This window comes from Pyrus communis, chromosome 12, assembly GCF_963583255.1.
Source record: "Pyrus communis chromosome 12, drPyrComm1.1, whole genome shotgun sequence".
NCBI classification, from domain to species: Eukaryota; Viridiplantae; Streptophyta; class Magnoliopsida; order Rosales; family Rosaceae; genus Pyrus; species Pyrus communis.
The window spans coordinates 26,092,413-26,117,863 of record NC_084814.1 but is presented as its reverse complement, the minus strand read 5'-3'; the positions used below and the strand labels follow the sequence as shown (position 1 = coordinate 26,117,863).

General features: G+C 37.3%; 3 protein-coding genes, 1 non-coding gene and 1 pseudogene across 4 annotated transcripts; 4 read left to right on the top strand and 1 right to left on the bottom strand.

The window, feature by feature from the left end:
• The first annotated feature begins 1,902 nt into the window (after positions 1-1,902).
• Positions 1,903-1,975, top strand: TRNAF-GAA (transfer RNA phenylalanine (anticodon GAA)). Its single transcript has one exon. It is a non-coding gene; the product is annotated as a tRNA-Phe (tRNA).
• Positions 1,976-2,084: 109 nt separating this feature from the next.
• Positions 2,085-6,159, top strand: LOC137711247 (probable ADP-ribosylation factor GTPase-activating protein AGD15). Its single transcript, XM_068450477.1, has 8 exons — positions 2,085-3,156; positions 3,267-3,325; positions 3,483-3,573; positions 4,016-4,070; positions 4,276-4,366; positions 4,467-4,668; positions 5,452-5,632; positions 5,875-6,159. Coding segments are annotated over exons 1-8 (732 nt in total). The 5' UTR covers positions 2,085-3,105; the 3' UTR covers positions 5,877-6,159.
• LOC137710265 (sufE-like protein 1, chloroplastic/mitochondrial) lies at positions 2,115-2,447 on the top strand. The gene has a single exon (XM_068449191.1). The coding sequence runs from the start codon at positions 2,115-2,117 to the stop codon at positions 2,445-2,447; it is 333 nt and encodes a 110-aa protein (XP_068305292.1).
• A 14,610-nt stretch (positions 6,160-20,769) lies between the features above and the next one.
• On the top strand, positions 20,770-21,846 carry LOC137710264 (uncharacterized). The gene has a single exon (XM_068449190.1). It carries the CDS (start codon positions 20,770-20,772, stop codon positions 21,844-21,846), a length of 1,077 nt encoding a protein of 358 aa, XP_068305291.1.
• Positions 21,847-23,535: 1,689 nt separating this feature from the next.
• LOC137710422 (uclacyanin 1-like) lies at positions 23,536-24,919 on the bottom strand (annotated as a pseudogene).
• Between the last annotated feature and the right edge of the window lie 532 nt (positions 24,920-25,451).

Here is a 25,451-nt window from a genome sequence, read left to right as displayed (position 1 = left end):
GACAAATTAACACAAAATAAATGTACCATTAAAATTTGGCATCTTTTAAACTTTTGATCTTCAACCAATATGTCAAATTTTAAATATAAAATAATAATTCATATGTATTTTCTTTGCATTGGGAATGAAAAGAAACAAGGATAATGATTTAAACCAATAAAAATTTAACAAAAAGCATTTAATAATTAATTAAATAAATTTGAAGGTGCTGTCAAATTTGGCAGCAAGGGGGATAAATGTCAATTCATGTCATGCCACATCAGATTTGGCTTCTCGATTCGAAAACATTAATGCTGTCTTTTGTTATCGTTATTGCTGATTTCGATATTTTGACATCTTATTTAGAGATAATAATCAAATTAAAGAGAGCAAAACAAGAGCAGACTATAAGTCGTTATTTGTTACTACGGAAACTTTAGGTTACGAATATATGGTGGTAAATGTGCCACATGTCACAAGGGAATTTGTTTATATACCTTTCTTTCTGACAATGTGAATTGTTGTTTGGCCATATAACATTACATCAAAGAAGATGGTACGTAATTATTCCTTCTAAAAAAAAAAAAAAAAGGGCATTCTCATAACCCTTGCAAGCGAGGAGTGAATATCACAACATGCACAACTGATGGATGTACCCGATTTGAGGAAACACTTCCGCACTATATAATATTGTTCTTAAAACAAAGAAGGTTCAGAAGCCATCGAGAAGACAGAAACCCTAGGAAATCAAAAAAGAATGACTCTCTTTCGATTAAAAGGAAAACCAAAAGAAACCTCTAGCTTGCTAGCTCAGAGATTACCTTAACCGGTCAGCTAGCTTTGTGCCTTTGTGTTGGTTCATCCCTTGCCAATTGACATGCCTACATCTTCATCAATCAATTTCAACAATATCTCTGTAACATATATAGATATAATCGCTTCTTCATCTTGCTAGAGTCTGTCTAAAGATCAAAGAAGAGAAAATTTTCATGGAAAACAAGGTCGTAGCTGAGTCCCAACGCACTTACGAAGACTTTGAACCCTTCTGCAAATGGCATGGAAGCGACGAGATTGAGCTCCATCTTCGCGGTAATCACTTTGTATTATCTTTTTTGCCTTAATTATGTTGAAAGGATGGAGCCCTTACATTAATTCCATTGCATTTCCCCCAGCCAACTGCCTGAAATCATGCACATATGCTCGCACAATTATTCTTTTCTTTTAAACATAAACAAATGGTCTTCCCGCGTACTTGTATGCATATATATATTAGATAAAGAATTAATGTATATATGTTGATTTGAATGATTTTGATATTGTTTAATTATTTTTGTTAACTAATTCTTGTACTTATTGTACTAATCGATGTCGATCAGGTTTTAAAAAGGAACACCTGAAGGTTCAAATTCATAAGGGAATGGTTACAATCCATGGAGAACGCCCTTTGAAGGAAAGTAATGGAAACACATGGAGCCGCTTCCACAAAGAAATCAAACTTTCAGACAAGTGCGATCCAAATGACGTTCACGCTAAGCTTCACAGTGCAGGAGTCCTTACAGTGACAATGCCTGTAGTAGTCAATGCTGGTGATTATGATGCTAATAAACCAACAAGCTGCGAATTTAAGGGCCAAAGGATGTTAGTTTCTAAACGATTAAAAGTGGGAAAAGATGTTACAGTGAAGTTTCTGGCGGCAGTTGCTGTGATTGTGGCTTTCGGATTTGGCGCATATGTTGTTAAATATTATAGTTAAACAATGGACACCACCATCACCATGTATAGATATACCATATTAATAAATGCTTATCAACTTCTAATTAATTAATAATCAAGCCTTTGAATCTGTATTGTGTTTATTTGAAATGCGAATGGTCCGTGCATATATATTTAATATTTTTAAAATAGTGCGAAATGTCATCCGTTGCGGGGATAGCTCAGTTGGGAGAGCGTCAGACTGAAGATCTGAAGGTCAGGTGTTCGATCCACCTTCACCGCACCAAATTTTTTCTTTTTCAATTCGTTGTTTCCCTCTTTTTCATTTTTTTATTTTTTTTAATAAAAAAAAGCGAAGAAAATAATTAATATATGAATGTGACCGAGTCTGAGTGTGATGGTGCTGGAGTGTGGAAAGAGAGATGGGTTCGAGAGGAGCAGCGACGGTGGTGTCGCAGCTGACACGAGCAAGCAGAATGAGGTCGAAATTGCAGACGGCGTTGGAAGCGAGCGTTTTGGAGATTGAAGACGTGTCGCATCAGCACGCCGGCCACGCCGCCATGAGAGAGAAGGCCAATAGCAATGGCGAAACTCACTTCAACCTCAAGGTCGTGTCCCCAAAGTTCGAGGGGCAGAGCCTGGTGAAACGACACCGCATGGTCTACGATGCCTTGGCCGACGAGCTCCAGTCCGGGCTCCACGCGCTGTCCATCGTGGCCAAGACTCCCCAAGAGATTGTCCTCAACCCCAAATAATAGGATTCGAAATTCCAACTAATGAAAACTCTTTTGTGGTTAATTCAGTTGCTAATTGCTAGTGCTTTATTTATGCTGGAGGATTTATCAGATTATTATTATTATTATACTTATTATTAATAATTTATGTAATTTTTGTTGGTTTTTAATGTGAAATTGAAATGGTTGCTTATACATACATGGTGATGATGTCCAATTTATTTCTTCCAGAATTATGCTGTGCCCTTTGATTATAATTTTGCAGTTTTCAATTGCAGTTTGCGCTTGAATGAATGTTTTGCATTTTTGCAAGTATTGAGAGAGAGAGAGAGAATATGAGGCTGGCTTTTTTAAGAAAAAAAGAAGACAGAAATAGAATAGAATAGAACAGAACAGAATAGAAAAGTATGAAAATGGAAAATGATTGTAGGCATGTTTTGAGGAATGCCAACCGTTTTTCCTTGGAATTAGCCTCTACCTTCATTCCATACTCTCTCTCTCTCTCCGTGGCCTTGGGCCTTGCCTTCCTTCGCTCTCAAGTCTTAACGCCTTGCCTGCCTCCGTTGTTGCTGCTGCTGCTGCGTATGTGTTATTGTGTTGTTGTTTCCGGTCCCGTATCATCCAAACCAACAAACTAGCGAAGGTAGGCGCACAAGCATACACATTCACACTAGCAACTATGAACAACAAGGCCTCCGTTTCCAAAGACCTCAACGCCAAACACCTCAAGGTATCCTTTATTTTCAGTCGTTTTCTTTTCCTTGCACATTCTTGTGCTACACTTACAATCCCCGTTTATTGTTTCTGTCTTGTGTTGCACGTTGTTGCTTGTGCCTCCAGATTTTAGAAGGCCTTCTTAAGCTGCCACAAAACAGGGAATGTGCTGATTGCCGGAGCAAGTACGCATTTCACATCCCTCTCTTTTCTTTTGTCTAGTATATTTTTACTACTCTCTTCACGTGCTTGTCTTGGCTATATTTCTTAGTGTTGGTCTTGATTGTGGCAATCTGATGTCCGTATTAACGTTATCTTTGTGCTGCAATGTATTTCTTTCAGAGCCCCGCGATGGGCTAGTGTCAACCTGGGAATATTTATTTGCATGCAGTGCTCAGGAATTCATCGGAGTCTTGGAGTGCATATATCAAAGGTTTATTTTTCTACCTATCATTTCTCTATTTTCATATGCTGTTCTTGCCAGTAAACTTTTTTTCACCCTTCCTTTCCTGGCTTCGCATATTCAAATGGATTGGTACTCATGAAAGTCATTAACAAATGTCTGGTAACTCTTCATTGAAGAAATTGAACAGCCATGTGACTAAAGAATTATTCTTGGTTTCTGAAATTGTTAAAGATTGATAATGAGGCCACTTAATACCTCTTAAGTAATCGAAAATGTTTTGAATGACAATGGTGATTGGCATAGCCTGAATCTGCATTCAGTTATTTACGTGTTCTGGTCCACTGAACTACTTTTATCAAAGTTGAGTAATATTCTATTTGATTGTCAATCTGTTTGAGTAGCATATGTTTTCATATTATTGCAACTCTATGTTCTAATAATAGCTTAGCCTGGTTGATCTTGGAAATAGGTACGGTCTACAACTTTGGATACATGGCTGCCAGAACAGGTTGCTTTTATGGAATGTAAGAACACAACTATGGTAACTGATACTTATGCATTGTTTGTCATCTCAGTGACATTTTTTTCCTTCTTTTCCCCGAAATAGTTGTTAGAAAGCATCAGTTCACTATTAACATTTTTGCTCTGTGTGTTTTTAATATTTTCTAACCGACTACTGTGTTCCAATTCATTATCCTGCTAATCAACTCTCTATGCACTTTTGCGTAGCCATGGGTAATGAAAAGGCAAACAGTTATTGGGAAAAAGAATTGCCACCAAATTTTGACAGAAGTGGGACTGAGAAATTTATTCGTGCCAAGTAAGTTGTTTTCTGAAGCTAATTATGAGCTTCATGTGGAACATGGAGAATGTGTTAGTTATCATTTCCTTCTGCTCTTAACTTTCTTTGGAACTTTCAGGTATGAGGGGAAAATGTGGGTTTTGAAGAATGCAAAACAACCAACTCCTAAACCAATAGATATGAGCATCAGTTCCAACAGTTTGGTAAAGGGCGGAGCCACATGTGGAGTTCCTAAGAAAACAAGGAGACATTCTCTTGAGGAGGCAATGCTTTTTACGAACCTGGCAGAAGCTGCTCCTACAGTGGCAAGATCCCGTGGGGTAGATTGTTTATTTGGTTATGTTTGCTATGTTATCTTGATGAAAATGATCAAGTTGTTTGGAGGTGTTAGGTTCAGGAAAATGTTTCTTGCTTCTTCCTCATATTTTGCATCTGTAATAAACCTGTCATCTAGGTATCACTAATTAGGGAGTTTCTGTCACTTGGCGTGTTTACAAGTGTGGAATAGACAGCTTTATGTGTGTTTCTGATCCCTAATTGAGTTCTCATGGGTCATGCTCATTCTTAGATAGATAAGGGAGCTTTTAGAAAATTGGCGGTTTAAAGCTGAGAGCAAGAAAATCGAGATTCTTTGTTGGCTTGGCGATGTCACTTTCTTTGGAGATTATGAGATTGAGAAATTAGGTCTGGTGAAGCAAAAGAAGTTTTCTCTTTTGCCTTGTTGATTTCCCTAATATTTGTCGTACACGATCCATACTTGGACTTCATAGATTATTAAGCTGCTATTTGCCTCTACCCTTTAATATATGCCTATCATACTGTACTTAGGCCTTTCCCAAAATTTTCTTCCAGAAAATGATCGATCCATACTAAGTAACCTAAAATATAACTGATTTCACATGTCGAAAAGATGAAACGGAAGAGAAAAGCCACTTCTCATAGGAGCTATCTGCTTCCGTGATTTGTTGTATGTCTACTCTTTCGTGTCTGTTTGCGTGCTTTGTCAAATGAGTTGGTAATGCTCTTATCTTTGATAAGTAATTTTTATGCTACTTTTGACAAGTCGAAGACGTTTTCTAGTTAATTTCCCTTGTTTATTGCAGGGTTCTTTAGATTTGAATCATAAGTTTACTACGTCACCTCCAGCAAGGGGGCCACCACCAATGATGGAATGTGATACAGTCACAAAAAAGATCAACGGTACAACAGACCTATTCAGCTTGCTTTATGTTCATGATGCAAAGCAGAAGTATGCCGCTCCTCCGCTCTGGCAAACTTTTGATTGTAAGAAAACTATAGTAACATCTTTCTTTTTGTTACTTGTTTACTATTTTGCAGTTGGGAAGGAAGTAGTAAAATTGAAGAAGGGAAGATGGAAAATAACTTGAATTTGAGTAGTTCCTTAATAATCCCCAGCTAAAACATGTTTAATACATGGAAAATGATTTCTACTGTCTTGTAAAATTGCGTGTTAAATTGTAAGCACCGGACTCGGCTCTAACCTTGTGACCATCCATGATTTGCAGGAGAAGATAATTTAAGTGAAGCCCATGGAATTAATTAATGTTGAACCAGCTGGAAGTTAACGCCATAGTTTATAACTGAACTGGAGTGAGCACTGAGTCTGTATTTATTCCTACCCTTAAATTGTAGGGTTGGACATTGGACATCAAGGTTTGCTGTTTTAGTTGTCACACACTAACACTATGAATGGAAGAAGAAAAAAATGGTATCAAATGATGTGCAAGAAAGTTTTCACACCGAGTCTGCAGAATAAGTCATTAATTGGTTTCTTTCCTGCCAAGTTTCGTTTTCCAGAATAAAATTTTCAATGTAATGGGAACACGACTTGGTACACCAAGTGTCATAATACAAGTGATTGGAAACTTGTATTATGACACTTGTGTACCGGACAGTGTTCCTAGTACACTAAAAATCTCTCGTTTTCAATTAGTTGCAACTTGCAAGGATGAGGTTGTTTGACCATATATATATATTTGCGCTTGTTCTCATGTCGATCGATCACCTTAAAAACGAAAAGTAGTTTCTTCTGTAATAAGACTAGATTTAATTTCTTTTGCTTGTTCGTTCGATCGTTCTACACTAGATACATTGCAAGAGAAGAGAAGAGAAGAAAAGATCTGAAACAATCAAAAGATCTAGTGTTGGACAGCCAGCCGCCTTCTCCAGCGTCTCCATCTCATGTTCTTTAATAACGCAGACTGGAGAAAGAATTAATGTAATAATTGTTATAAGAATTATTAAACAGAACAAAGAAGATGTGTTACTCGCAAACAATTAATTGATCTGCTTCGATGATTCATGATTTGAACTTTGGAGTCCCACAATCCAAGGAATATTGTATATAATACAGTACCAAAAACAAAGGCCCTTTATATAGATGATGATTATGTATTATTATTATTATAAGGGCACACATAGCTTTCACTAGATTATGCAAATTATACGGTCAAATTTGCCGACATTGTTATGTTGCTGCACTGTCCTGCAAATTAGAAAAGGAACCTGAATTCGCCTTTCATTGCCACTTTGATTAACCTCCTTAATTATCATGCATGCACATATATACATACAGTTGATCATTGGATTAGATGCTAATTAATTATATAATTATATGTACAATAAGATTCAAAACAAGTGTCTTGATCTCTTATGCATTGGCTCGTTTAATTGGTTCATTTTATTTTAAACTGGAGACTATCAGAAGAACAAAAATCAATAATTGCATTGCATGTATGTTTTGTTTGTGTATAAAAGTGTTCAACCTGGATGTTGTACAGATGTTGTTATCTAATCGGAAGGGTCTGACCCAAAATTTCAATTTGGCTCCTACAGATATGGAGATGGAGGCAGCAGATCAATAACTTCCCATACTTTGCTTTGTTATATATATACTTCTATAACTTCCAATGTATATATTATATATAAGAGTGAAATGACATGTCAACTGTTGTCCCTCTCTCTCCATCCTCCTCGCTCCTTCCAAACATCTTCATCTAATTTGGTACATGATACAGTGTACATCGTTTAATATATAATCAAGAAATATATATTAATTAGAACCCTTCACTTCATGAATTAATTTGAATTAATAGTCATAACTGATGCATGCATGCTTTTGTCGTCCGTGATTTTAATTCGGTCACCATCTATATACATATAATTAATACATGTAAATATAAAATTAACCGGACTTTGTATAAAGGGGCTGTAATGAGGTGGGGAGCACAAATGTTGTTAACTATGACATTAATTAATTAATATTTACTTAATTACAAAGGGTCATCGTCAAACCAACAAAATCATGCATGTGCACATGGGGAATCCATGGGGCTGAGTCATTACACTAAAATTGGTTTCTTTATCTATATTAATCATTTCTGTCTCATTTTTCATTTTTCGTGATGAAGATGCTTTAATATTTAGTTTATATAAATGAAATTTTTTAAGAAAATCATATTTTTATACTACATTAGTGTATGTAAAAATTAATGTATACATACCATGAGGCAAATGATGTTGATTATTTGTGTCATCTGACATACAAATGTAATCCATAAATATAATCTCTCTAATATTATTATGTACATACATGTATATAATATGATATATCCATTCAAACTAATTAAACAACCAACTGCATGATGGATGATGAAGCACCTAATATTTTTTAATTTCGGGCCCTTTCTATTTCTCTCTGTCCAAGTTTACACAACACACTGTGGCTGTGTGGGCCTCTCTCCCTTTTCCTATTGGATGATATAACATTGCCATTTACCTAGGTAGCCGTGTGTGTGTGTGTGTGTGTGTGTGTTTTGTGATCAGAACTTGAATTGAAAGATTACTATTAATTCCGGGTTAGCTTCTCGGCAAGAATATGGAAAAGGTCAATTTTTTTCTTTTTGCTAGGCAGGAACATAGTAATTAAAATGTTAAACAAAGTATTACCTAGAAATATTTAGGACAAATATATTTGGTTATTTAGAAAGAAGAAGAAAAAAAGCATTCAATAAGAATAAGCTGCTTTTAAGGATTCAATCATACAAACCCTAGATTCTTGTCATTGCCTGCCTAGCTAACAACTCTCTCTACCATCAACTAATTACTTTACAAATTTATATATGAATTAGTTAAAATTATGCATGCTGGAAGGAACTGCAACTAGTTAGATATATGTGTTTGTTGATCCTAACAATTACAAAGCCTACGTGGCGCGTAGGCCGAGTAACTAATAAACTAATTACGTCATTCGGTTGAATGCAGGGCATGCCAACTCGTCGGCCGGGCTCAGCCGGGGAGTAAAATTTGTTGATGTTGCGTTGAGCGCGTTGCTGACTTCTTTATCTTGCGATTGCGGCCGATGAAGGAACAAATCTCGGCCTTTGGATTCTCGAGCCTAAAGACAAGGCCGCTAGTTCTGCGAAGTTCACAAATCGTCAGCGCCGAATTCGGTCACAGTGATTATATTCGTGAGAGTATAAGCACGTCGAATCGACACCAGACTGTACGGACACAAGTATTTAAAAGTGATGTATGTCTTGATAGTGAATGTGGTTCGACCGTCAAAATGTCGAACTCTGAAACTCACTTGTGAGTATCCAATCATAAAATCACTCGGCGTTCAATGCGCCGAATATCGTAACTCATAACACCTTACTTCGCTGAGAAGGCTAATAAGATGACCTCTGCCAATAAGGATTCGGAAACCCTTCTCGACCGAGACTTGGATAGGTAACTAGTCGGCCTCGACACAGTGCTGTTTATCCAAACTGAAGGTGCTTCTCGGTCGGCTGATTCTACGGCAACAGTGCTGTTTATCCAAACTGAAGGTGTTTGCCGGTTGCATTCACAGTGTTGTTTATCCAAACTGAAGATGTGTCGGCGGAAAAAAGAAAATAAAAAAAATCTCAAGATGTTTAAGAGGTTTTGCGCATGGCAGTTGTGTGTTGAATTGGAGGTCTTTTTTGTCGTTGCCACTGTCTATTTATAGATATTGTAATGCTTAGCCACTGAAATAAAGTATTCCAGTTCCATTCTAACTCTCAGCGTCCATATATTGTCATAAAGAACCTTTTTGATAATATCCCTCAAAGTCAAGATTCCTCGGGTCAATGTCGTGTGCTCCTTTCATCTTCGTAGAACACCAATCTAATCCAAAGATTAGTTATAATATTTAAATGTCGTGGATCTCTGTCATCCAAATTCCATGTACCAATGACATTCCAATTTGCATCATTATCTTGACTTCAACGTTATCCCAAAACCATGCATCTTGACTATTCAAACCTCATCTTAATGCACCATCACCATGCTGCTGCTCAATCTGATAATAAGAGTCCCAAGTCCATTTGAATTGTACTGCTTGCTCGGAAACTTACTTTGCATCTTATTATCCCGTATAAGGAAATATCAAGATAATTTGTTAAACGATAATTATTATGATAAAAATCCTAATATTATCTTTCAATAATAACAAAATTATCTTCACTTTTCATCTGACGGTTGAGAGCTATGCTCACTCAATGGCCTTGATTGCACGGGCCGATGGTGTAAATTTGGGTCCAAACATTGCCCCCCAATTTCCTTGAACTTCGGCTTGTAGGCCGAATGGTTAAGGAAATTAGCACAGTCGAAGAACTCTCGTATCGCCGATAATGAAACTTTTTACTCAGCAACACCTCTGTACTGCCAACGCTATGGTCTTCCTCGGCTACCACAATTCTATACAAGGCTCGGCCACTTTAATAAATAACCTCTTCAACCATCTCGAAAAAATTTGGACCGAGGAAAACCGAACGCTGTTGAGGGTCAAGATATATAGGTAACCTGATTACCTAATATAATTTGTTGGTCATGCCTATATATATATATATATATATATATATATATATATGTATATAAAGAACCTGTACCGAGCACCAGTTCGTCGAGCTCGGCATGTATGATACAGGTCGAGAAGAGTTGAGGGTGAAGGGTCGAGGGAAAAATCTTCCTTGATAACTTGTTCCTCGGCCATGCATATACATAAACACATACACACAATCTATTGTCAGCAATCATGACTAAATAGGTAGCCTGATTGATGTGATGCTACTATATATCCAATGTCAGCAACGCATGTGATTTTTGTTCCTGTGGCCAAAAGCATTCTTTCGGTCACTTCGGTCAAAAGCATTCCTTCTGAGCCGGCTAAATGGGTTAATATCCTTGGCCTCTTTTGCGGTTTTTATTTTATTTTAGTTTTTTGACACCTTGGGCCAATAGCTCCCATTCCTTCAGCCAAAAGTCGAATGATATTTTTTATACTCCTTCGGCCAAAAGTTTCTTCCCTTTTTTATTTTTTTTACGAGGTACAAAATTAGATACTCGTTGGCCCCCTATTTTCTTATGCAGCATCGGCTCAAAAAGCCAGATGGATAAGAATATATAAAAAGAAAATGGAAATCTAACATACGGGAATAAAAGTGGCCAATCCATGAAAATGAGGAGGCCAACGATGCTTTATTCCAAGTCGAGATCTTGGAACAACAAAATTTTCAATTTGCCTTTTTCCAGGGCCGAATAAAAAATCATTGCCAAATACTTTTGACTTGACGAAATATTTTTTATCATCGGCCGCCGAACGTGTGGAATAATTATTATGTCCCCTGGGCATAATAATTTTGTCAACTTCGGCTCTTAACTTGAACAACTTAGCCAAACGAGGTTTCTCCATATTGGCTTTATCACCAATAACCATATCGATTGTCATGGTTTCGACATCTAAGACCATGTCTTGGCCCTGTTCGTCATTGGAGCACTCATCTGACAAATAATTTTCCAAGTTGATTTGTGGCTCAGAAACTGGAACTTTTTCTTCTAGGCTTACCACAATTTCAGTCTCGACCGAGAAAATAGGTGGCCTAGGTTCGTCTGCGGCCGTCTCGACAATCTTTTTAGGCCGAATTTTGATTGTGGCCGGAGTGGAAAATTGCCCCCTGACCTTTAGATTTAACCATTTTTCAAAGAGAATTGATCGATAGTCAGAAACGTAAGGAAAACGTTCTTCATCTAGCTAGGCATTAAATCGAGCCCTGTCTTCGTTTACCTATTACTCTTACAGGGTAATAGGAGCTTTTATTCTCAACATGTAGGTGAATGATTTTTGCCTAGCTCTCACGCCACGAAGAAGTTTTACCGCTTCCCACGATTTTTTATCCTCTGCAAGGCGTTTTCTATTCTCTTCAAGGCGTTGCGTATTCTCCTCACTGATTCTTTTCAATTGCATAAAAAGCTCGTGCAATCGGCTAAATGGAGTCGGATTGACATCTTGATATATCATATGAACTTCGTAGTTTTAGCACTGGGTCCCACTGGGCGTGCCAAAATGTTGATCCTAACAATTACAAAGCTTACGTGGCGCGCAGGCCAAGTAACTAATAAGCTAACTACGTCATTTGGTTGAATGCGGGGTGTGCCAACTCGTCAGCCGAGCTCAGCCGAGGAGTAAAATTTGTTGATGTTGCGTTGAGCGCGTTGTTGACTTCTTTATCTTGCGACTGCGGCCGAGGAAGGAACAAATCTCGGCCTTTGGATTCTCGAGCTTGAAGACAAGGCCGCTAGTTCTGCGAAGTTCACAAATTGTCGACGCCGGATTCAGTCACAGTGATTATATTCGTGAAAGTATAAGCACGTCGAATCGACACCAGACTGTACGGACACAAGTATTGAAAGGTGATGTATGTCTTGATGGTGAATGTGGTTCGGACATCAGAATGCCGAACTCTGAAACTCACTTGTGAGTATCCAATCATAAAATCACTCGGTGTTCAATGCGCCGAATATCGTAACTCGTAACACCTTACTTCGCTGAGAAGGCTAATAAGATGACCTCTGCCAATAAGGATTTGGAAACCCTTCTCGACCGAGACTTGGATAGGTAACCAGTCGGCCTCGACGCAGTGTTGTTTATCTAAACTGAAGGTGCTCCTCGGTCGGCTGATTTTACGGCAATAGTGCTGTTTATCCAAACTGAAGGTGTTTGCCGGTTGCCTTCATAGTGCTGTTTATCCAAATTGAAGATGTGTACGCGGAAAAAAGAAAATAAAAAAAATCTTAAGATGTTTAAGAGGTTTTGCGCATGGCAGTTGTGTGTTGAATTGGAAGTCTTTTTTGTCGTTGCCACTGCCTCTATTTATAGATTTTGTAATGCTTAGCCACTGAAATAAAATATTCCAGTTCCATTCTAACTCTCGGCGTCCATATATTGTCATAAAGAACCTTTTTGATAATATCCCTCAAAGTCAAGATTCCTCGGGTCAATGTCGTGTGCTCCTTTCATCTTTGTAGAACACCAATCTAATCCAAAGATTGATTATAATATTTAAATGTCGTGGATCTCTGTCATCCAAATTCCATGTACCAATGACATTCCAATTTGCATCATTATCTTGACTTCAACGTTATCTCAAAACCGTGCATATTGACTATTCAAACTCTCATCTTAATGCACCATCACCATGCTGCTGCTCAATCTGATAATAGGAGTCCCAAGTCCATTTGAATTGTACTGCTTGCTCGGAAACTTACTTTGCATCTTATTATCCCGTATAAGAAAATATCAAGATAATTTGTTAAACGATAACTATTATGATAAAAATCATAATATTATCTTTCAATAATAACAAAATTATCTTCACTTTTCATCCGACGGTTGAGAGCTATGCTCACTCAATGGCCTTGATTGCACGGGCCGATGGTGTAAATTTGGGTCCAAACAGTGTTATATTTAAATATCTAGAAAACCAAAAAGTGATGGTATATAAATATGTATATTGTATAGTGCATGTAAAGGAATCATGATTAATGAAAAGGGGATGGCCATATCTACAATAGTGTTTTGTATTTGGTTATATATATTATATATTGCAAAATGCAAAAGCAGTTATAATTAGCTTAAGCTTAGCTTGGGAGCAAAGCAGGTGCCGCCCAGCAAATTGGAATTGGTGGCTTAGTCGTCCTTAGTCTTCCACCCCAAGCAACCAACCATTAGTTTACCAAAACAAAAAACAAAAAACAAAAAAAAGCAACCAACCATTATATCATGTAAAAACACTCACCAGCAATACAATTATATAGACAAGCACGCTCAGCCCGCCAAGTCATTCTGTTTCTGTACGCCACTCCAACTCTCTCTCTTTAAGGGAGGGGGAGGGGGAGCGGACCCACTAATTCACCCATTATTTCAAGGCCATTATTCAAATGAAAGATGAAAGACCTTCCAATTCCATTTCTTCCTTTCTTTGAATGTTATATACCTTGTTAACATATATATATACATATAGCTGCGTAGGGCCCTTCAAAATATTTTATATATATAGTGAGTCAATGACCCTTCCTTGTAGTAGCAGTCGGATGGTATATAATAGTACTAGTAGAGATGACCGATGAGAGGAAGAGAGAAGAAAGAAAAGATATGTATCATATCATATAAACCCTAAATCCATGGACAGTGGCCACTTGGCAATTAGGGCGACGGAAAAGTTAAAACAAAAGGGATAGGACGCCGCTTGGTGGACACCCACCACTAGCGGCAGCGCTTCAAAGTTTCCAACGCCCATCTTCAAGCTTCTCCTCTCTCTCTCTCTCTCTCTCTCTCTCTCTCTCTCTCTGGTTTGGTTTCTAGTGGGATATAATGTAGATGTGTACAGGGCTATTTATATATAATATAGCGGTGTAGCCCCCTACCAGCACAGTGAGTGTCACTCCAACATATGTCTCCATCTCTTTATACAGTCATTAATCAAGCGCTAACTACTTCAAACAATCAAGAATACAATTCACTATATATTCACTAGGCTGTTTGCTTAGTTGTTAATCTTAGTTAATTACAAGCAGCTTCCATTTATCCCTAATTACATCAGTAATTAAACAAAAGTTGTGGTTTTTCAATTCTTAGAAGATGATATATATGCGTGTGAATCTACTTAATAGTCAACATTTTTTGTATTTCTGGTCAATAATTATATGTGATAACTAACTCGATGGCATAGACGTTGATCATAAAAACTTCTCTTGATTATTTCTTATACGTATATAGCTCCGGCTATCATAATCTATAGGTCGTCAATATCTTGCATGGTGGCATGGGGATGAAACAATATTCTCTTGGAATTGTTTATTAATCTCGCCGTTGCCGCCGAGATTAAACTGCAGTCCGCAGGGAGCAGTTGCCGTCAAATTGGACTCTCTAGTTGCTCAAACCTTTTCATTTTAAAAAGCATGCATGCAGTGTACTGTATATTGTATACTGGCAGAGGATAATGATATGCCGTCAGTGGTAATTCAATTGGTGACAAAGAAGCCAATTTATAAACAAAAGTAATCTTTGGACAAATTCACCTATATATATACATATCTAGATATTATAGAATATTGCTGCAACAATAACATTGTTACACCTGTTATCTTATAAAATGGAACAAGAATTCAAAGACATATATATATATATATATATATATATATATGTATATATATAAAGGTTTTTGATATATTTCTGGGCAATACCCTTTGACTATTTCTGCATATAATAATAATTATTTTTATATACTGTGGCCATACTCTTAAAAGTCGATATTTTAGAACTTTATTTTCACCTTAATTCTTAAATTAATTGCAAGCCCTCTAACGTAGTGGTGGAAAGAGAAGTGTTACATTTACATTACGGTGTGAGTTCAAACCTCGTTTACTTCCTAATCTAACATTTAATTTAACAAATTTATTTTTTGACAAAAACAAAAACAAAAAACCTTAAATTAATTATCAAAGCGGGCTAAACACTCCCCTCGTTTTACCATGAATCCTCTAGAAAGTGTTGATGGAAAAACCTTCAGAATTTATTTTTTATGACTGAATGAAAGTATTCAGGTTCGATATTAAACGTGCTCAAACATGCCAATTATGTTCATCCATGTGTCCATTACTTGAAGTAAATTATTAAAACATCAACTTTCGTTTCTGTTAATTTGTTGATTTGACGGATTGCCCTTGATAGAAATGTAAACAGGACTTCAATGGGCAAAATTGAAATTGAATGTCCACAAGTGAAAGATCCGTCAAACTAAGAGAGCAATATATTCATAGTTAGTGAGATATCCCAATCATGTTTTCACTTATAATTAATTATGGGCTGTGATTGGGAGCTAGTACTATATATAAACAGGTTTATTCTTGTATTCTAATAAACTGGTTTTTCATCAAGAAAAGGCGATCGAGCTTAAGTTTGTCACCGACTCACCAAGCAACTACGTACGTACGTCAAATGAAAAGGAAATCGATGAAGGAGAATGTGGATATTATAGCAAAATACTCCAAGAGGGGGTCACTGGTAGGCATGACTAAAGAGGGATCTGTGACATCGGTGGGTCTAGCTATCTTCAAAGAATCCCGTGCATACATTGTATCAAAAGGAAATTAAGCTCAATTTGATGAGCCAATATATAGTAAATAAATTAGAAATTACAATTAAGGGCCGTCCATTTTCATGGAGACCCAATTAATGTACACTACTTTGGGAAAAAGACCAAGTCAATTTATTTGTTAATTAATGTTTTAATTCTTATTTGATGTCCATCCTATCCCTGCATTAGGTTATGGAAATTAAATGAAGACCCTAATTTATGCATTCAATTTCCCTTTTAACTTTTAACTTTGAACTTTTGAATTTTGAATTTTTGTGTTGTTGTCATGGTCACCAGCAACATCAAAACAAAAAATGTCAAGTATTAAAATTGCAAATAAGTAATATAAAATACCTTACTAACATATTCAAATTCTTGTTGAAAAAAAAGAAAAGAAAATTAACTTAGGTAACCAAAAACTAACACAATTATTTACAAGTGAGAATACGAAAACAGATATAATTTTCTACCTTGGACAAAGATAAATATATATATATATATATATATTTACTTGTGAAAAAGATCTGATATCATTATCTTTTAAAAAAAGGTAATGATAACACATCATTATCTAATTATGAAAAATATCTAGAATTGTTAAAATCTACATGTTACTAAGATACCCATGAAAGAGAAGGATTGATCAAAAGGGATAGGGAATAGGGTGGGAAATGCTTCAATAATGTATGTTTACAATCTTCATTCTATATGGTATGCCTTCCTTCTCTCTGGTATTTTATATAAGCTACCTGCAAAAGAGAATGAACAAAGTGACATAAGAAACCTACACAAGAGAACAACACCTACTTGAGAGAGGGAAACATTTGTATGAAAGAGAAGGGAGAATGTGATAGCAAAGCTTTGTGAAACCCAAAACAGAAATCACCCTAAACAACGTTTTCTTTTTCTTTCTTTCCAATCACCATAAATAAGATTAAATAATAGCAAAAATTAAGTAGTGGAAAATACTAACAACAAGGGTAAAATGGGGATTATAAATTATTTTAATAACGATAGATGACTCATCAACCGTATAAAGAAAGTTTGATGAAGTGGACCAATGGTGATGAAGTATGCTTCTCTCTCCTTTTTTTTTTCCTTCCTCTTCCCTCTCCCTCCTATTTGAACGGTCACGATTAAACCACGTCAAAATCTTATATTAATTTTTTATATGTAAAAGGAAGACCAAATAGATAATGTGAGGTGAGATGATGAAAATAGGAATGGAGATAATCCTAGTCCATAATGAACAAGACTCCTGATAACTACTAGTGATATAAACCATTCCTTGGATCGATCAGTTGGACAATGAGAACAATGTCATGGAGAGCTCCTTCCTCCGACCACATCCTCCTACGAGCTGCCTCCTCGATCAGAAGTTAACAAATATTTCCTTCTCTTAACGGATGGATTTATGTTTTTTCTTTTTTGGGCAACAAAAATCAAAACCAAAACTGTTTGTGATCATGACTATAGAAAGATCTTTCTCTTTCTCTTTTGTAAATGCAATGCCATCAATCACTAGTAGTATTATGTGGTAGTAGTCTAATATATATACACTGTAGCTCATTCCAAGTGACGTTAGTTTTACTTTTACTTGCTTACTTTGCTACTATATATAATCGTTGTGTTAAAAAATATATCTATATCAAAGAACGGAAAAAGAAATTGAGCAAACACATTACAAACTTGTATTCATATTTTATTGATTAAAATAAATAAGAATATAACAAATTGTCAAGACGACTATATAACCAAATGATCAGATCTTGCTATACTTAGTAATTAGAAAGTTACAATTAAAAGGTGTTTATAAAGACCTAATTATGAAACAAATAAGAAAGCAATCTTAAACCCTAATATAAACTACAAATGAAACCATAGTTCTTAATTATTTTCCTACGAGAAAACCATAAACATAACTGGACGTCTCATCTCTCATGCATATATGCATTTTCTATCTCTGTGTCCCACATGATCAACATTCTTGTGTTCTTCATCGGTCATTGGCTATCTTCAACATTCCTCCTTAGCCTCACCTCTTGGCAATCAGGCAATCAGCACTGGACATGATGTCTAGCTGGCTGCAATATTTTGGACGGCATGAAGCCTGCCAGTGTCAGTACTGCCTATCAGTGCCTAATTTGGAAAAAGGAGTCGAAGAGTAGTGATTAATTGAAATTGCATATATAAGAGAACTTAGAGGAGAGAAATATAGGGGTTTAATTGAATTTGTCGGGACATGGCGGAGTGTTTTTGGTACGTAGTGAGTGACTAGGGTGCTATCAGTTTCAACGCAGAATATTCATATGTATATAAAATAAAGTAATATATTGAAAGAAAGAAAAAGAAAAGAAGAAAAACGATTGTTGGAAAAGCAGAACCTGCAGGCTACCACGGTGGGTGGGTGGGTGGGTACGTAGGGTGGTGGCTAGTGCATGGCTGTGGGTGTTCCCTGGGGTCAGACAGGAGGAGACCTCCAATGGCCCCCAACCCCATATGGAAGGGAGGGTCCATTTCTGCTTATCAGCCTGGTTAACTTATGCGGCCTTGGCACTTTCATCACATGCATCCTCCTCCTAAACAGTGCCACTTTGGCACTTCCTTAATTTGTAATTAAAATGATGATGAGCACGTAGCAAGCTTCTAGCTACCAGGATCTAATTGATACATCTAATTAATTATCCATGGTAATTAAGTTAATATTTAAGTTGATACTCAAGAAGAAATTACAAACTTTCATATACATGATGATCAAGAGCCTAGAATGTTAGAGGTCAAGTAAATAGAATAGGGGAGCTGGTTAATATTTGTTTGAGAAATAGAGGAGGAAATTTAGGAATGGAGAACAGCTGCTAATTAGCCCAATTTCCACCCACCAACCAACCCCTCCAAAAACAACAAACATAAAAGTATATACAGCTTCCATTCCATTTCATGATGACATTCTTTTTGGCCTAAGGAACAGAGCTGGAGGGAAATGAGGGATTTTTGTTCGAGAAAAATTGCAGTGTGCTGTGAACACGACTTGAAATACCAAATATAATAACATAATTGGTTGAAATATATATGTATATTTTTTTTTTCCAATCAATTATATTATTATACTTGGTATGTCAGCCAGTGTTTCCGGAACACTAAAAAATTTGTCCTTTTGTTGGGCTGAGTTTACTTCCTAAATTGGTTAACTTATTTATGGTTTGTGCATAAATTGTTCTTTACAAAATTCGAGAGCATGCTTCAAATAGTAGAGAAAGGAACACACACAAATAAGCAAGCAATCAAAGCTAATAAAATGCGAAACTATGAGTGTGGGTTAGAACTTACTACGTAGGGCTGAAAATTCCATGTAAAGTTTGACAAAATAAATTATAATATAAAAGAAGGTTCCATTCCTAATTTCAGTAAGGCCTTTTAGGATGAAATCAAACTCATGCTGAGCTAGTAGGTGATGAAGTTGAAGAATAATATCAGAGTTAAATCATTGACACGTCTTACTAAAATTTAACACTTAATAGTAATAATTAACTGTGCGATAATTAGTTGGGCAAGCACTCACAATAAATTCCATTTAGGAGTAGGACTGAGCGGTGGATGAAAGCAAAGAGGCACGGTACTGGATCTAATGGAGATTAGATTTTGGTTAATTAATTCAAAACTTTGGTCTAACTTGTGACATCAACTAATTTTCTTATCGGCTGTTGCTGGTGCTGGGCCATATATGACTATAATAATAATAAAGGAAATAATTTCTATTAATTAATAAAATCTTATTTGTGATGAAAAGATAAATTAGTCTTCAATCATAAAAAAAAAAAAAAAAAAGATTGGTAATAATGTAATTTCACATGTCTAAATTTTACATTTTTTTTTATTGAAATCTCACCTGCAGTTGATGTGAAAATACCTCTAATATTAAAAAAAAAAAACCGAAAAAAAATACCTCCCACTCCCCCATGTTCTCTCTCCCTCTCTCTCTCCCTCTCTCCTTCTTATTTTCTGAAAAAAATGTGTTCGTGTTCATATACAAAAAGTGTGTAAGCAAATGCTAGTCTTTAATTATAAAAAGAATAACGTGGCAAACGTCGAACAGTTTGGGAGAGGATACGAAAATTGGAGGGTAGAGATTTGATCAAGGAAGGAATAGTTGAGAGGAGTTTAAGCGCCTCCCACAAGCACAGAGGGCCTTCCCCTCGGCTTTTGTGCATTTAAGCCCTCCCTCCCTGTCCCTGGCTCTTGACCCTCCTTGTCCTTGCTCAACTTCTTTAAATTAATTCGTTGTTTTTCTTTCGTTGTTGCTCTCTAAATAAAAAGCCCATTCACTGCATCGCCATTGAAGTCGAAGAGATGCAAAATCCGTCTGCAATTGCGAATGCAAACTGCATCCGTTCTCTGCTTTACTTTCTGTCCATTCTTCTTAGCTCTATATGAATGAATTAGTCCGACTCCATCAGTCCACCTTCATTCCCTCTTCATTTTCTTCTCCTTAATTTCTCTTCTTCTTTCCTTGTGTGTGTGTGCGTGTGTGTGTATAATATGATATGGGAGTGATCCAATATTTTCATGCGATCCTATCCTAGCTAGGCTATAAGGCTGCTCATATACATATTTTCATCAAGTGCCACGCACCAGACTTGTTCTTCTTGTCTCCAGCCTTAAGGTAGAAATTTATTCCAGCAATTTTTTACGCTGTTTTAAGGAACCCTGTCATCTCTCTCTCTCTCTCTCTCTCTGTTCCTTAGTCTCCGTGTCTAGCCTAAGTAGTCTCCAATATCCCAAGTCTCTACTGTTTCGAAAATGGCCGTTTTATATGCTATTTTGGGTCTCCTTTTGTTGAGCAGAGGCAGAGCGTGTGGTTTTTGACACATTCTTTGCTTCTTTCTTCTTACTTTGAATTTGAATTTCTCAAACTTATCCTTCTTCCAGTTAGGAATTATTATAATTAGGATGCAAATTAAGATGATGGATCATATGTTTAGAAGAGGAAGACTGGAAACGGCAATCTGGGCGGCAAAGGTTTTGCTGCTTTGTGTAGGGACAGTGTCGACAGCGGTTTTCTTCAAAGCAGCAATCATTCCTTACCTGCTCAACCTCTGTCTTTCCCTCGTCCCCCACATCTGGACCTCCTTCAAAAGCTGCTGCTCCTTATCCCCTCTTTACATCTACATCATCCTCAACCTTGTCATCCTCACCATCGCCGCCTCCTCCGCTTTCCAACGCAGAAACCACAAAAACAATGCCAAGGCCACCGACAGCATTGACCCCTCTCACGATTTTATTTACAGTCCAGACAACAGCCCCGACAAGAAGCACAACAGCAGCCAATCCCAGATGTTGTCCGCCCAGCCGCAGCAGCAGCAGCAGGACACATTAATCCAAAGTCATCCGGAAGATGATGCAACTTCTCTATTTTCTTCATCATCTCTGGACAAGAATCTGTACTCATCGAATAATGAGATGATGAGTTGGCTTGACATTCACACAGTACAAGAAGGTGTCATGCCAAGTACTAGTCTGAGTACTAGCACTACTACCTTTGATTACGATGATCATCAGCGATCTGGGACGTCACTGGAAAAGTGCTGCGCTGACTCGATGCCAACAGAGGAGGAGGTGGAGGCGGATGATGACACCAAGACATTGGACACGACATGGAAGGCCATCATGGAGGGGCAAGGCAAGCCAAGTGGTAAGCACCTCAAAAAGAGTGACACTTGGGACACGCCTCCTCGCCTAACCGGCCGGCAATTGGCCATCACAAGTACCAAATTCAAAGTTCCACAACGTCAACTAAATCAATGTAACTTTGATGATGGTCACGATGACGAGGACGATGCAGTGACATGGGCTCGCCGGGAGCTTAAGAAGTCGGACACATTTAGCGACAGAGGGTCGTTGAGAAGGGAAAAGTCGATGACTCAGGAAGAGTTGAACCAGCGAGCAGAGGCCTTCATCAAGAAGTTCAACAACGACATCAGGCTTCAGAGGTTAGAATCTGATCAACGTCGTTTCAGGGAGATTGCTAGCACCGGAATTTAGCTTCTCTCACTATTATCATAGACCTTTTTCTTTCTTTTTGGTGTGTATTTAATTACCTTATTTTTGTTCCATTTACTTTTAAATGCACAAGGAATACGAGAGGTTCTCTTGTCTGTACCTTAAGCTTGTTTATCTCTTATATATGTATTGTTAATTAGTTATCAGTTGGCAGAAGCTCATCAACTACTAAACCAAACCACTCATTAGCTACCTTAGTTTTATATCTATTGTCATTACCTTGTTGATTAATAAACTTTGTTTTAATTAGTACTGCAAAGTATTGCTGTTCTATTAGAATTTTGTGGGAGTACAGCTCACAGCTCTCAGCTGAGAAATTCCTTTTTGCCTTTTGGCTTATACATTAGTAAATCTACATACGTTGTGGAATCTTTTTAGATAAACTTCTGTTTTCTTTAGGATTATAATCTAAAAAATTAAATACGCACTTTTTTTTAGTCTCTCACACATCCATGTTTAATTTTTATCTGTTAATTCAATTTAATTTATTCCACCCAATGATAAAAAAATATAGATCTTGCAACTCCCTATATTTATGTGTTAATTAGACAATGATCCTTCAACTCCTTGTTTACAGTACTGTTCAATTACTTCCATGACTATCCACTCCACCTTGTATGTTTGATATTTGATTATATGGAGGCATCTAATTGGTTAATGTAGTTATCAACCAAAAGTAGCAGTATGTAAAGGTTAGGCAGGTTTCCGTAGGTAATTAGGAGTGAGAACAGCATTCATCCAATTTAGAATTTACAACATGAACGGTTTCTCAGCAGCACGAATTTGAGATTAAGCCAAATTTTGAAAACAAAGTAGCGTATGCTCAAATATATCAAAATCGGAGGCCATTGTCTTACCTCCCATATTGTACAGTGTGCACGTCTCTACCACATGGGGAAAATGTCTTTGCTTTCTGAACTTGTGGAGACTACAATTAATGGGATAGTATCAGTAGCTGTTTGCAATTGCATTGCCAAAGTAGAGAGTGAGTAAAATACAAGTGAATTGAGGTCTAGGATATAATCCTTTTTTTTTCTTTTTCTTTTTTTTATTATTTTTTTTTTTATTAGTAGTTATGTGAAATTTGTGCGGATTTAAGATTAAGAGGGCTGGCTAATAAGACCTTTTTCATTTCCTTCTTTTCTAATCATTGGATTCAACAAAATCGAAAGGCTATCAAGAGACATAATTAACAAGAGTATACATACAAAGAAAAATGACGGTGAACACAAATCGCAAGATAGAGAAATGGACCCAAAACCTTGGGCTACAAGTCTCAACAAAAGTAAACCCATTGAACCATTTGATAGGGCAGGCCCAAGAGTGGAAATTTAGGACACCAATTACGTGAAGAAAGTAGAAGAAGAAGAATGGTTAGAGCATTAGAGTATCACAAAGCTCTCCCTCTCAGTAACAATAATATTTGACTAACTCCAAAATATCTATATCCTTCAAGTTGTAGAGCTATACCTATATCAGCCTAGGCTTTCATATTATATCCATCCATAATATTCTATGTATGTAGAGCTATTTGCTAGCTAGCAAATCAGACCAAGGCGAATTACTTAAGACCCGAACAATCTCAAAGCAGTGAAGAGAAGAGACGCAGCAGCAGTGGCGGCGACAATGGTTCTAACCACGACAAGAAACGCAGCACCAGGAACAGTGCTTCTAATGAAGAAGATGCGCAACAATGGTTCCAATGATGAAAAGAAATACGACAGCATGAATGATGACAAGTAACTCAGCAGCAACAACAGTGACGAGAAGAAACAGGGCAGCACGAGTGAAGAGAACACACACAGCTATGGAGGTGGCACTCCACCAAGGAATCTAAGAAGAGGTAAACATGAGCTGCATGATCACGAGTGCTGCAACAACTGTAACCAATGGCTGGATCCAGGTGCTGCCCCAAGTTAAGTGCCCATCAGATGTAGTACTATTGCCTGTAGCATGATCAGGAGGTGAACCATCTGTAGAATTAATCGAGTAATTGGAAGTAGATGGCGGCGGAGAAGGCAGCACATGATCATTTCCCACTGCTTGACCATCTGGACCATGTCTGCTGCTGCTGTTGGAAATTGAATTAGCAGTATTTGATGGAGGACTAGTGATCAAGGGGCTGCTGGGTGAGGTTGCATTAACATTGGGACTCATCTGCAGAGCAGGCAGGACAAGAACATGGAGCTTGAGGCCTATGGCACAGTGGTCCAGCCTCCCACATATGAAGTACCTGTCTCCGGTTTGCCTCAATGGAATAACTGTCTCCCCATCATTGTGCGTCTCCATTGGGTCTATTGTGTGGCACAAATCGTAGTCCATTTTCATCACTTCCAGCACATCATGCACCGGCGTGTACCTGAAAACTGCCTCACACCACCACCACCATATGATCAAATGTTAACTTCAGATTCAAATATATCATCTCTATCCATAATCAATCATTAATCAACCTCTAATTACACCAAACCACACCCCCCCCCTCCCTCCTATAAGCAATGTGCCCTGTTTGATTCCGTTATTCACCATCTTAACTGATAGGGTCAGGCTTAAAACAGAGCCTCAAATTAAACGGCAGTTTTGCCTACATATCAAAATTCAACCTGTTTCGTTATCAAGAAGGTTAAAGAAAAGAAAATTAAAAAAAAAAAACTGATTGTTCATCTTCAGTGAATTTAGTAATATGCTATGTCATACTTAAGCCCTGCAGCCTTATTCAAGGATTCAAACCAAACGGCTACCAAATAAGTAAGACAAGATTGAAGTAATCAAATCAATTAAAAAGGACAAAGAGATAACCAATGAACTAAATGTAGCTAATCAAATAGATAGGATAATCAGATTACACACCAAGAGAGTCGCCCACACGGAAAGTGGCGCGAGCAGCCCATGCTTGGAGGTTGGAGGAGAGATCCCAACCGGAAGCTCCACCAACAGAGTGGTTGGTGTTGGTTGCAGCAGCTGCAGGGCCAGCAGAGACGCAGCGGAAGAACATAGATGTGAATATCACGACAAGGATCGCCTTCACTGCCCATCCTGGTCTTAAATCCTTCATTTTTGCAGACTGAAAAATCAGCACGCATACATTTTCTAATTAGTAACTACAGTAATCGATAATTTGATACAGCGTAATATCCAAATTCAAGAAATGATGGTGAGAAAATTTCTGCCATTTCTCAGGAAAAAGCCCAAACACTTGGGTAAACAGGCACACGATCATGAAAGAAAGAAACAAGAATTAGAATGTAAATTAATGATGTAATGGATCGGCGGAGCTCAAGAACGCACACACTCAACGCACTAGTGGATATATTCAAGAAAATCAAACAGAAGAAATAAGCAAGAACAAACTGAAATCGAACGTCAATCAAGTTAAATCGCACAGTACGTAGCAGCAGGGTCACTTTCAACAAAAATTGGCAAGAAAAAACTGAACTTGAACGTCAATGCAAGTCAAAATGCAGCACGTAGAAAGTTTCTCAGGAGATTATACCATTTTCTCTGGAAAATGTGCAGAGAAAATTCATGCCACTTCCTTGGAAAATGCGCAAACACTTGGTAAACACATGACATGATCGTGAAAAGAA

Excerpts from the sequence above, each read along its gene's own strand:
- LOC137710265 (XM_068449191.1), top strand. The coding sequence starts at position 2,115 with ATGGGTTCGAGAGGAGCAGCGACGGTGGTGTCGCAGCTGACACGAGCA.
- LOC137711247 (XM_068450477.1), top strand. The coding sequence starts at position 3,106 with ATGAACAACAAGGCCTCCGTTTCCAAAGACCTCAACGCCAAACACCTC. Across the intron at positions 4,071-4,275 it reads ACAGGTTGCTTTTATGGAAT|CCATGGGTAATGAAAAGGCA; the intron begins GTAAGAACACAA and ends ACTTTTGCGTAG. Across the intron at positions 4,367-4,466 it reads GAGAAATTTATTCGTGCCAA|GTATGAGGGGAAAATGTGGG; the intron begins GTAAGTTGTTTT and ends TGGAACTTTCAG.
- LOC137710264 (XM_068449190.1), top strand. The coding sequence starts at position 20,770 with ATGGATCATATGTTTAGAAGAGGAAGACTGGAAACGGCAATCTGGGCG.